The sequence below is a fragment of the Sus scrofa genome, chromosome 8 (assembly GCF_000003025.6).
Source record: "Sus scrofa isolate TJ Tabasco breed Duroc chromosome 8, Sscrofa11.1, whole genome shotgun sequence".
Classification (NCBI taxonomy): domain Eukaryota; kingdom Metazoa; phylum Chordata; class Mammalia; order Artiodactyla; family Suidae; genus Sus; species Sus scrofa.
This window is the reverse complement of record NC_010450.4, coordinates 87,130,061-87,142,800: the sequence shown is the minus strand read 5'-3', so window position 1 is coordinate 87,142,800 and position 12,740 is coordinate 87,130,061. Positions and strand designations below refer to the sequence as shown.

At 43.5% G+C, this 12,740-nt stretch overlaps 1 protein-coding gene across 1 annotated transcript in view; it reads right to left on the bottom strand.

Moving 5' to 3' along the window:
- Positions 1-12,740, bottom strand: part of MAML3 (mastermind like transcriptional coactivator 3) — a 443,771-nt gene that overhangs the window by 180,323 nt on the left and 250,708 nt on the right. The window contains 3 exon segments of the mRNA XM_021100677.1: positions 10,681-11,216; positions 11,219-11,317; positions 11,320-12,226. Of these exon segments, the coding sequence (XP_020956336.1) occupies positions 10,681-11,216; positions 11,219-11,317; positions 11,320-12,226 (1,542 nt within the window).

Here is a 12,740-nt window from a genome sequence, read left to right as displayed (position 1 = left end):
TGATCCAACTAGTATCCATGAGGATGCAGGTTTGATCCCTGGCCTCGCCCAGTGGGTTAAGGATCTGGCATTGCCGTGAGCTGTGGTATAGGTCATAGATGCGGCTGGGATTTGGCGTTGCTGTGGCTGTGCTGTAGGCTGCCAGCTGCAGCTCTGATTCAGTCACTAGCCTGGGAACCTCCATATGCTGTGGGTGTGGCCATAAAAAACACCCCTCCCACCACACAAAGCTGTCATTCCTTTCCTCTAAATGCTGCTGTGGCTGTTCTTCCTTAAACTTTAAATGCACATCCAGAGAGAGATTCTAACTGTCTCTACTTCAATGAGTAAAAAGGCCCCCAGCTGCTCTCCCACACACTCCGCCTCACTATTTTCCAGCAGGAACCTTCCCAACAGCCTGGCCATAATCTGCAGCATCCACGGAAGGAAGGACTCCTTGCCGGCACTGAATGCCTTTCCACCCACTCTCCACCCATCTGACTCCTACTTATTCTTGATCAGCCTCAAGGCTTATCTTCTGCTTGGAGGCTGCTCCTTTCAACTCCTGGCAGCCCTGACCATCATCTTCTCTCTGCCCATGAGCCTTAACGTAGAATTTAGTAAGATGGCATTTATCCACTTGCTGCCTTGTATTAACTTGTATCATCAGCCTCTTATCTCCCCAACTAGACTGCATACTGTTGGACACTGCAGAGGATATTAATTTGGTATCTCTTCTTCGTTTCTACTTAGAATTCTAAGAATTTCAGGAGTGAATGCATGGGGGGAGGGTAAGCCTGGTCAAATTTCTCCACTACATATACTTGTGATAGATCCTTAGGCTAGTAGGTTCCTTTCATGGCAAAAAAAGCCAGACCTACTCTCTTCTGTGTGAATGCACTGGATATCCACTGGGAAGCACAGGGCCAGGGTTTAGGTCCCATGAATGACCTGGCAAGGAAGGGAATCCAAGACAGGAAGGAGAATGAAATTGAGCATCTGGATGAGGCAACACTTCCTCAAAGCCCAGGAGCATCTGGGAAAGGTGCTTGGGTGCCATCTTTGACATGACAGTGTCAGAAAATGGAACCCCAAGTTGTGGTCCTACTGATGTGCCTGCCAGTAATCTTGCCCAGAGAAGAATGTCCCCAAAGAGGTCCTACGTAAGCCCTGTGCTTCCTTTAATGTGTGCACTTTCCACGCCATGGCTGGGTCTCTTCCTGGAGATCCTGAGGAAAGCAGCTCAGTACACACAAGGCGGGGCCCTTCCTTAGGAGGTCCTGAAACAGAGGACTGAATAGCCAGTGCTCTCTTTGGGAGATGATGGGAAATTCCATCCTTCACCATGGTGGGAGTGGGGAGCAGCACATACAGGATGAACTGCTTTGTCCAATGAAGAAAATCAACAGGAATAATTCCATGATTTATGAAACAAAGCTAGGACCCACAAGATTTGATCTCTTGAAAAACTTCACTCCATTCTAAAAAAGAAAAAGAAATTCCTATTTTTCCATCTTACGTCAAATGACACAAGTCTGAGACCTTGTCGAATTTATAGTTCCACAGAAAATAATAAAAGCATATGCAAATACTGAGCCATGAAATAAACATAGGCTGCTTTAATTCTAGCTCCAGAGTTATCCTATGTACTCTTCTCCAGTACAAAATGATGGTGGATAGCTTATTAAAATGCACCTTACCAAGCCTCATCCCAGATCTCCCGATTCTGTGTCCTTAGTGGTGGAATCTGATTCCCTATTTCTTGAACGATTGACTTGGCTGACCGTTAGGATTCCCCCAAAGTTTCAGACCACTGTTTGATGGGCTGTAAGCTCACTCAGTAAATAAGAATATTCTCATCCAACAAAACCTTGAAAGAGTATTCTCATAGGGGGCTAATTAAAACCCCTGTCTTCCACAATAGGACAATAAGATGTCGTATTTCCCTTCCTAAAACTTTTCTTTTTCTGTTGTTTACTCTAAGCCTGATGTTTCTAAGACGCTGACAGAATATCAATCAGGATTTTCAAAATATGCCGGTAATGTGGATGGAAATGACTTATTATCCCTATCAATTGGAACATTTCATTTATTGTCTGGAGTTTGGTAGTGCTCTGCCTACTGGTCTCCCCTCAGCTGGGAGGCCCCGGATTCAGTCAGTGATGAGTGTTCTGTCAATATTTTACCTCGCATCTGAGTTGTCAGATTCCATTGGCTTAGTCAGGGTCATTGAAACTAAACTGTTTTTATAGTTCTTGAAGTAAGTCAATATTTTCAAGATCTTAAAAACTCTCCAATAGCTCTATCACGAGATCTTGTTCTAAAATAGCATGATGATGGTGTTGACACTGCTGTTTTTCTGAACGCATGTATTTGACATGTAAATTTTATGTTAAGAGCACTCTTTGGCATTCATGAAATCAGCTCTATTAAAGCCCAAAAGGTTAGAAGCCATAATGTGAAAACTGCTGTACTATATACATTTCAATATTGGGCAACATTCGGTATTTGGATAGAAAGATGTTGAAAGTCACTGAGGAAGCCTCTGGTAGATTGAACACTCGCATTTATCTTGGCTTTCTCTAACTCCCAGGTATGATGCCAATAAAGGAATAAATATGATATAAGCATTCAAGAAAAAAAAGGATGGGAGATGGAAATGGCTATCAAGGAGTGTCACCAAAATGTTGGAAGATGAAAATCAAATGGCTTAGTGGTAAACAACTGAGTGTTTAGAGAATGCTAAATCTAATCCTGTGGTGAGGAAGAAAAAAAAAAAAAATGGCAAGATGGTTCAAGCTCAAGGATACTGTAAAGTCTCAGGAGTCAGTAGCACCTCTGAGTGCCCGGGGGGAGGTGTGGGGTGCTGCACGGGAAAGGAACATTGGCTCAGGTTCCGTTCAGTGAAGAGGTAGACCAGATACACAATCCCAGATTGAAAGAATCTGGAATGGTTAAGCCACAAGACTATGGAATCTTGAATCCCAGCCCTAGCTGGGGTGGGTTGGGTCGGGTTGAGGAGCCATATAAAACAGGGAGATGAAGCGAGAGTCTACACAGTATTTAGTGAGACGCCCCTCCCATCACCACCACCTACTCAGCTGCCTCTGCTCAGCTCTGAAAGCTAGCCCCTAGGTTTCAAAACTCTCTGAAATGAGATTGAAGGAGTCTTTTCCGGTTGGCCCTAGGGGGAGAAACGTCTGCACACACTGACTCAATAAACTGGCTGGGTTCTAGCTCAATCCCCCTGCAGCAAAGCCCCACATTTGACAAGCCCTATCTAAGCACAGAGAGCAAGTAATTCGTTTTAGTGTGGCTCACTCTTTAAGTAAACAAACATTTGAGAAAAACTTCCAATGTGAAAGAAAATGAAAGTGAGCATATGGAAAAGGGGCGCGCAGGAGAAATAGAGAAAAGCAGGGAGTGCAAAAAAACTTAATTTAAAAATGACAATATCTTTAGATCGAAAGGAGTAAATTAGAGAACAAGGGACAGCTTATGGAAATTAAAACCGTGATAAAAAGAAAGTCTTTAATTTTAGAGCTGGAGCATAAAGTTAAGAAAATCTCACATAACAGAACAAATGGACAAAGACAAGGAAAACTGAAGATACAAAATTAGAGAACAATCCAGGAGGTCTGATACAAGATGAATGAAAGTTCCAGGAAGTTGAAAGGAGAGCAAAGGGAAGGCAGAAATGATCAAAGAATAATACGAGAACACATCTTAAGGACACATTTCCTAATTTAAAAAAAAAAAAAAAAAAATGAAAAAGGGCTACAGTAAGGCCTACCATTGTGAAATTTCAGGGATAAAAGAGGATTTGAAAAGCTTCAGAGTGAAAAAACAGGTTCCACACATAGGGTGGGAGATCCGAACGCTACAGGACTTCTCAACAGTATGAAAGCTCTAGGATGGTGAAAAAATGACATCACAATTCTGATGAAATATGTTTTCTTAACTATAATTCTACATCTGGCAACTATCAATCAAATGTGAGGATAAAGACAATCTCTCCCATGTACTTTTTCTTTCTTCCCTTCTTTTTAGGGCCGCCTCTGCAGCACACGGAGGTTCCCAGGCTAGGGGTCGAATCAGAGCTGCAGCTGCTGGCCTACCCCACAGCCACAGCCACACCAGATCCAATCTACAAGCTGCAGGGTAGGTCACAGATGCTTAACCCACAGAGCAAGGCCAGGGATCGAACCCACATCCTCACAGAGACCACGTAGGGTTCTTAACTTGCTGAGCCACAATGGGAACTCCAGGGTGCACCTTTTCCTAAGAAGCTCTGAGGATGTGCTCCACCAATTTGAGGGCCTAACCAAGAAAAAGGAGGAGGGATCAAGAAGGCAGAAAGTGCAACACAGAAGGGAGGGGAAATATTCCAAGAATGATGGTGAAGGGCCGTTGTACGACCTCAGTTAAGCAGCAGGCCAAGAAAAATGTAGGATAGAAGACTGGAACAAGAGTGCATAAACCTTCAGGAAAGACACAAAAGGAAAGAAAGAAAGAAGGAGGAGCGATCAGGGGAGGAGAGAAGGAGAAAGAGGTTGAGAAAGAGAGAGAGAAGTAGGTAAGAGAGGAGAGAGGGAAGGAGAAAGAGAGAAAAGGAAATAAAATAGTAAGAAAAGATAGATGACTTGATGTGCTAGATCATATTGAAAGTTTTACAGGGTCAGAAAGGTAGAGGATAAGATTTCCCTTGTGGTTCAGTACGTTGAAGATCCAGCATTGTCCCTGCAGTGGCTCAGGTTGCTGCCGTGGTGCAGGTTCGATCCCTGGCCTGGGAACTCCCTCCCACATGCCTCAGGCACAGACAAAAGAAAAGCTGGGGATAGATCGAAGGTAGGTGCAGAGATTTTAAATTTTAAAATTTAAATAAATTCCAGGGAAAACAAAAAAGTTATTACCCCCCAATGAGGAAACAGAATCACAGTATACTACATAGTTCAACTGGGGGGCAGTAGGCGAAAGTCAGTCATGTCAAGACAGAATTCTTTGAAATTCATAATCTGTGATCTCTCTAGGTACACAGAAAGCGGGAGAGAGAAAAAAAGAGGGACTGTGTGTGAGGTGGTATTTGTGAGGAGCTAGTGTGAGTTAAATCCTTATCTTCTGTAGAATCAAGTAATTGAAATATTGTTGAGGAATAGGAGTTTATGGCAATAATTAAAACTTAACAAATTGAAGTGGCCACTGTTGGAAAGCAAAAATTAGAATGGAGGGGATGAAGCAGGGGGCCTCATAGCACTATTCGGCTTTCTGGACCATGTCATATATTATTTGTAAAATATATATATTTATAAAATAAACTGTATACACACACATATATTTATAAAATAAACTGTACACACACACACACATTTATTTATTTATTTATTTATGGAAACTAAACAGAGGGGCTCCAAGTTTTTATTTTTTTTTAATTAAAAAAAAATTTGTGTGTGTGTTTTTGCTATTTCTTGGGCCACTCCCACGGCATATGGAGGTTCCCAGGCTAGGGGTCCAATCGGAGCTATAGCCACCGGCCTACGCCAGAGCCGCAGCAACTCGGGATCTGAGACGCGTCTGTGACCTACACCACAGCTCACGGCAACACCGGATCCTTAACCCACTGAGCAAGGCCAGGGATCGAACCTGCAACCTCATGGTTCCTAGTTGGATTCGTTAACCACTGAGCCACGACGGGAACTCCTCCAAGTTTTTAAAGTTAAGGAAAATATCTGTTCAAAGAGAATTCCATGAATACTCTGTGAATACTGAAGCTCTGTTCTTTCTGTGGAGATTTTATGGCTACAAAGCTTACAATAATATACCTCACATGAAACCCAACAGATTTTGGCAAAATAAAACTGAAAGGGGAAAACATTCTGTAAAATAGAAACATATATGGACTCATTTCGATAGTCACAGCTACACACAGAAAACACACATATGAAGAATAAAGTAGTAGCAGAGCTATGATTTATCTAGTCCTATGATTGCAGCTAGCAAAAATTAACATCACATGCTTGAAATTATTCTTGGGCTCTGGGTATCTGTCCTTTTACCCTTCCTTTTTAAAGAAAACTTTTGTGAATTATTTTATGGTTGCACCCTCGGCATATGGAAGTTCCCAGGCCAGGGACTGAATCTCAGCCACAGCTGTGACCCACACCACAGCAACTCAGCAACAAAGGACACTTTAACCCACTGCACCGGGCCAGGGACTGAACCCATGCCTCTGCAGTGACCTGAGCCGCTGTAGGCAGATTCTTAACCCACTGTGCCACAGTGGGAACCCCCCATCTACCCTTCCTTGATCAGCAAGTAGTCATTTGCTTTTGCTTTACTTCTTTTATAGTTGCTCCATTGTTTTTTTTGCTTGTCAGACACAGAGACAGAGTTTGCCATCCCAGCAACCTCACTGTTGTTCCACCAGTTCAAGATAACCACCTCCTATCAAAGGCCTCTTTAAAGACTTGCCTTTCCAGTTCTTCTATTTGATCTCAATAGCAGCTCTGCGCTATCTGTGCTAACACTCTCCCAATTGAAGCCGATAATCAACTGTAAACATATTTTTGGCCCAAACTTTGATCACTGCCATCAAATGACTTATAAAACATTAAGACAGTATTAGGTACTGAGCAAAACTTAGCAAAAACAGAGAGAAACAGAGAGAGAGAGATCCTGTCCTTGAGAAACAAGATCAGGAAAAGATAGTAGACCTACAGGATCAAAGTAAGTTTGGAAACACATCTTTTAAAAATTAGAGAGCAATTCAGAAGGTCCAATACAGGATGAAGAGAAGTTGCAGAAAGTAGAAAAGGAGGAACGGGAAAAATGATCAGAGAAATAACACAAGAGCATAACTCAGAGAAGAGCTGAAACCTTCTTAACAGTGGAAATTTTATTGACATTTTCATTGTCACTGGTTTAGCTGATTTTCATTGGAATTAAGAGAAGATTGTAGACCAAAGGAGAAGTGGAAGAGAGAGGAAAAGAGAGTGAAGTGTGAGGAGAAGGGTTTTTCTCAACTACCTCGCAAAGCAGGGATTCACAACGCACCTCAATCCTACTGGCAAACTGGCTGGATAACTATGGATTTTTTAAAAAGGAATTGGTAAAGTATAAACCTTTAAATATAGGGTATGTTCCTCCCTTAAAAATTTTTTTTTTTCTGATGGTAGAATAAACATACATGTATGATGGAACATTTCAAAAATTCAGGAAAGTATAAAGAGGAAAACAATAATCACTCATAACTCTACCAACCAGAAACACCACTCTTTTTTTTTCTTTTTTGGCCATGCTTGTGGCATATAAAAGTTTCCGGGCCAGGGATTGAATCCAGGCCCCAGCTACGAACTTCACCACAGCTGCAGCAATGCAGGATGCTTAACCCACTGCACTAGGTTGGGGATTGAACCTGTACCATTGCCGCAACAATGCCAGACCCTTAACTGTCTGCACCACAGTGGGAACTCCCAGGAACAACACTCTTAATAGTTTATGGAGTCAGTATCTTTCTATACCTATGAAAAAATGCAATTTAGATCGTGACGTACAAGCTGTTGTTTGAGCTGCTTTATTCCCTCATACTGTGGGCATCCCCGTGTATTAACCATTCACTAATAGCATGATTTTCATGTATATTTCTATTTTTCCAAAATGCTTATGTTGATCCTAATTTTTCACTATCAAGTAACACCATGAGCATAGTCTTTGTATATATTTCTTTGTTTAATTCTTTAAATACTTGAATTAAAATAATTTAATTCTTTCCTTCTTTCTTTAAATTCTTTAAAAAGGAACAATATGTAAATTCAGAGAAGTGGAATTACCAGATAAAATATATTAAAATTTTTGAAATAAGTTTTGCGTGTTTTTCGCTATTTTCGGTTCTCTCTTTCTGGAAAACTCCAGGAATGGATGTGAATTTCTATTTGTTGTTTCTGGGAGAAATGGCATTTTCTGTAAATGTCCCAAATAAGTAAACATCTATATAATTATCCCAAAATAAAATGTTCTAGTGTTATTAGCTTTGGTGCTCAAGGCATTCATCAAAACTAAATGTTGATCACGGTCCTTGTGGCCAACAAAGAATAAAGTGAATTTTCACTAGCAACAGCAGAAAACAAATTTGAACACACCTATGTATAATTATACTCTATGTTTTGCCTACAATTCCCGCTTGTATTTGTGTGATGTACTCACACAGAGTGTAATGAACTATTCTGAGGTCTGTGCCAATACTTCTCCACAATCAGATAAAAGCATGAAATAAATGGTATGTTTGCAGAAAGATATTCACACGTTTATATACGTATTTGGAAGCTTGTTTCAAGCAGTGGTGAGTTAGTGTTTCATTAAAAAGCATGCTTTTGCTTGATGGTTCTTTATGAGATTATGAAATGATTCCTCTTAACAAGGAAGATGCTGTCTACCCTGAAAGCAGCTGGTGAGATGGAAGGAGAAGAGGAGGAGCCCACGGATTTAATCCAGAAAACCATCACTTTCATTTCTTCATCACTTGACTGAGCCCTTTCAAAACATGACCTCTGTGGCTCAAGGCTTTGGTTACTCATAGCCAGGCAAGTTTAAGGACCTGAAGTAAGCACCTTTAAAATTCATGTTCCAGCAAAGACAGGGGCTTTCCAAGTTAGCAATTTCAAAAGATGTTTGGTGAGGGTGGGGAGCGAGGATGGCTTGCACTGCACCCACCTGTCTGCAGAGTGGGAATTAATCATCTTTGGTCTGGCTTGGAGGAGTACTCTGGGTGAAAAACAGTGGATGCAGAAGCACAGTTTGTATGAAGATTAACAGCAGACCATTCTGACAGCCTGCCATCTCATAAACCTCTGATGGGCGTCTGGGCTACAACAAACAACCTGTGTATTGCCTCTATTTTTCCCTGCTCCACAACTTAATACTGAAATGTATAAAAGGTTGCATTTTCCAATGGTATATATATTTTTAATGAAACCAAGATAAAACATAAAAGTTCACATTTCAATGATGTTTTTCTACCAGCTACTGATGGCAGTTGATATAAACCAAGCTATCTTTTAATTTCTCCAGAAAGAATTTCTTTCGAGCCGGTCGGCATGTGCAGACAAGAAACCACTGGGAGGCTTGGGGGTTGGAAGTGCTGTGACAGACAGGCATCAAGCCACAGAGCTCAGGCCTGTCTCTGCAGGCCAGTACTACCTCCAGCCCTGCAGCCTCCATCAAGCTTGGCGAGGTGGGTAGGGGGTGGGGTGGGCACACCAAGAGCTACGAGATGCAAACAGCACCATGGCACCGGGTGATGCAAGTCTGCCTGCCTACTTCCTGGTGCGTCTAATGCTTCCCATGGTACACGCATATCCAAGCACTAGCTACGTACGGCCTGTTTGCACACAAAGGCCTCCAGAGCAGAGATCTTTCTGCACAATTTCCAACTGCAGTGCAAATATGGGCATCCTGAGAGGACTGAGGCACCGAATTGTGCCTACACCATTTACAACAATTGGCAGTAAAATGATGGCTCATGAATTCACTCACATTGGGGTGAGAAGAAGGGTGCATTTCCCTATTCCCCCTTTCCCTTGAGGTAGATAAAGTGTCGAATTAAAGGAGATTTACTATTTACAATAGCCAAGACATGGAAGAAACCTAAATGTCCATTGACAGAGAAATGGATAAAGAAAATGTGGTACATATATACAATGGAATATTACTCAGCTGTAAAAAAGAATGAAACCCATTTGTAGCAACACAGATGGACCTAGAGATCATCATACTAAGTGAAGTAAGCCAGATAGAGAAAGACAAATAATCATGTGGTATCTCTTATATGTGGAATCTAAAAAGTAGTACAAACAAACCTATTTACAAACCATCAGTAGTCTCGCTGATATACAAAGCAAACTTATGGTTACTAAAGGGGAAAGGTGGGGGGAGAGGGGAGAGGTAAATTATGGGGTTGGGATTAACATATACACATATAAAACATATACTGCAGATAACCAATAAGGACCTAACTGACCTAATGTATAGCATAGGGAACTATACTCAATATTTTGTAATAGCCTATAAAGTCATCATCAAATTCTCCCAAATCACAGCTAAATTAATTGGAGAGGTTTTACTGTCCCCCCATGTCATGAGGTTGAAACACCTTCTAATGGCACTAGTTTAGCAACAAATGTTGAAACATTGCACAGTCCTACAAAAATCTGTCCTCCACTTCACTTGGAAAATACAGAAAACTCTCTCACCTTTGAACATCAAAAGTCCAGATTTCCACGATTCGCCGTTCAGCGAGATGGGTGAAGGCTGTTCGAGACCTTTGGGGGAAAGAACTCTAAATGCTCTGGCCTTCCACCACCCCCAATCCAGGACCCCGTGACCTGGGAGTGAAGCTACATGAGGGGCACCTTGTTCTGCCCTGTGACCTTTCCAGCCCGCCCCCCTCAGGCTGAGCACAGTATGTCACTTTCGGCATCTCATCTGCTGTCAGAATTCCCAGGCACTCAAATACTGGAAAGTAGATTGTGCCACTTTTTTCCATCTCTTGGAAAAAAAACCCCAAACATAGTGACGGCATGAGGATGTGCAGGAAGGATTTTCTACAGGTAATTACACCCCTACTGCTGGAGCCTGGAAGCATCACACATCAGTGGTCTGAAACGCCCCAGGAGGGCACCTCCAAGTGCATCCCACTTTTCCACTCACCTGACTGTGGGCTGAAAGGGCAGGGTAAGCCATGGGCTGATTCATCACCCCCTTCTGCTTGATGAGAAGCATGCGTTTCTGGTCCTCACTCAGGTGTGCCCTGGGGGCCTGGAGCTGCGGCGGGGGCTGCTGCTGCGGCTGCGGTGGGGGCTGCGGCTGCTGGATGTAGGGCATCAGGGGGGTTTTGTTGGGATTGGCCATCGGGGGGGTCATCCTCTGACTCAAGTCTGCGTTAAAATGGGTCAGAGGCTTCGTGTTGCCGTAAGTGAGAATATTGTGCTGCTTGTTCAGAGAGTTTGTACCCAAGTTATTTGGCTGCTGATTGATCATGTTCATGTGATTCTGAGGGAGGTAGTTATTCATTGTCGTCTTCTGCAGGTTGTTCGCCATCGGAGGCACTATAGGGTTTTGGTTGTTAAAGGCTTGGGGGTACATCATGGGGCTATTTGGTTTTTCCGCCGTGAAAGCTGCTCCATATGGACTGGATGGAGGCCCCAAAGGAGACCAACTTGCAGTCTGATTGGAGTGTTGCTGTGCTGCTGCTGTTGTTGCTGCTGCTGCTTCTGCTGCATGAGTTTGGCCCTTTGCTGCTGCTGCGCCGCCATCTGCTTGAGCTGCTCTGCTGGAGACAGGTCGAGCTGGGCACGGCCACCGGGCCCGACCCTGAACCGGGCGCCGTCGCTGCCGCAGGGTTAAGGAGATAACCATTTCCAGGCCGGGCTGGAGCTTGGCCTGGCGTGTGGGCTTGGCTCGGAGTCGGAGGGGACTGGACCACACAGTTTGCTGGGGAGCTGGCGGGGTTTGGAGCCGCAGGAGTGCTGGCCACAGAAGGTAAACTGGGGGCTGTGGAGACAGCAGAAAAGGGAGGACCCGAAGAAGAAGGCCTGGCCTGGGGAGAGCCCATGGAGACGTGTGTAAAAGGGGAGTGGGACGGGTCACTCTTCACGCTGGCGCTCTCCTGGGACAGGGGCGTCTCCGTGGCTGGCTGTGAGAACTCCGGCTCCTTCTTCTCTTCAAAGTCTTCGTTGAACAGGTCCTGGATGTCATCCTCAGGCACCGTGTTAGCCAGTTCATCTATTAATTCTTGCCACTCCTGATCATTCAGGTTAATGTCTGAGAACAGCTTGTTCTGATTTGAGAGAGATGTTTCTGATGTGTCTATGCAAGTAGGGTCATCGAGTGGTTCTTGTTTGAGGTCCTTGCCCTGCAAGATGGTGAAGTTATCCTCCAGGTCACTGCAACCATTAACGGGGAGTTTAAGCTCTGGCAGTCTCCCATTCTTACTCAGATCTTCCAGAAGCCCAGGAGTGTGAGTTCCGCTATTCTGCAAGGGCAAAGACGGCTTCAGGTCAAGTTGGTGAAGAGGAGAAGCTGAAGTCAGCGGCATGGTGTTGGGCAAACTGTTGATGGCTTCCATCCCCGTGGGAAGGTCCTTTCGCAGGCGCTTGCTGGTTGGAGAAAAACTCCCATCACAAGCACCATTCTGCTGGTCTCCATTAAGTGGTGATCGTGCTCCTTCCAACTTCCTTTTCACTGTCTCTTGGAGCTGGAAAAGAAAGCGGAAAGAGGATGACTAAATCTCTAAGTCAAAGGTTACTCTGTAAGCATGGTGGCTTGCATGGCCCATGAACTAATTTTCAAACGGTTTAGAACTTATAGAGTAGAAGTGACACTTGCAATTTCATGATTAGCCAGGCTTCAATTCAAATTCTAAGGAAAAAAGTTTTATCCAAAAGCAGAGCCCACATGGCTGAGAGATAGAAAACAAACTAAAGATAAGAGAGTGGAACAAAAGAAAAGTAACACTTAAGGCAGTGCTTCTCTTCTAGGGAAGAATTATCTATTATTATTTTTCAAATAAATGCTACATGTGAGGCTTGGACCAAAATGTGTCATACTCGAGGAAGATGGTAATACCTATCTTTTTCTTTTTTTTAATCTTTTTGCCATTTCTTGGGCCGCTCCTGCGGCATATAGAGGTTCCCAGGCTAGGGGTCAATCGGAGCTGTAGCCACCGCCTACACCAGAGCCACAGCAATCGGGATCCAAGCCGCGTCTGC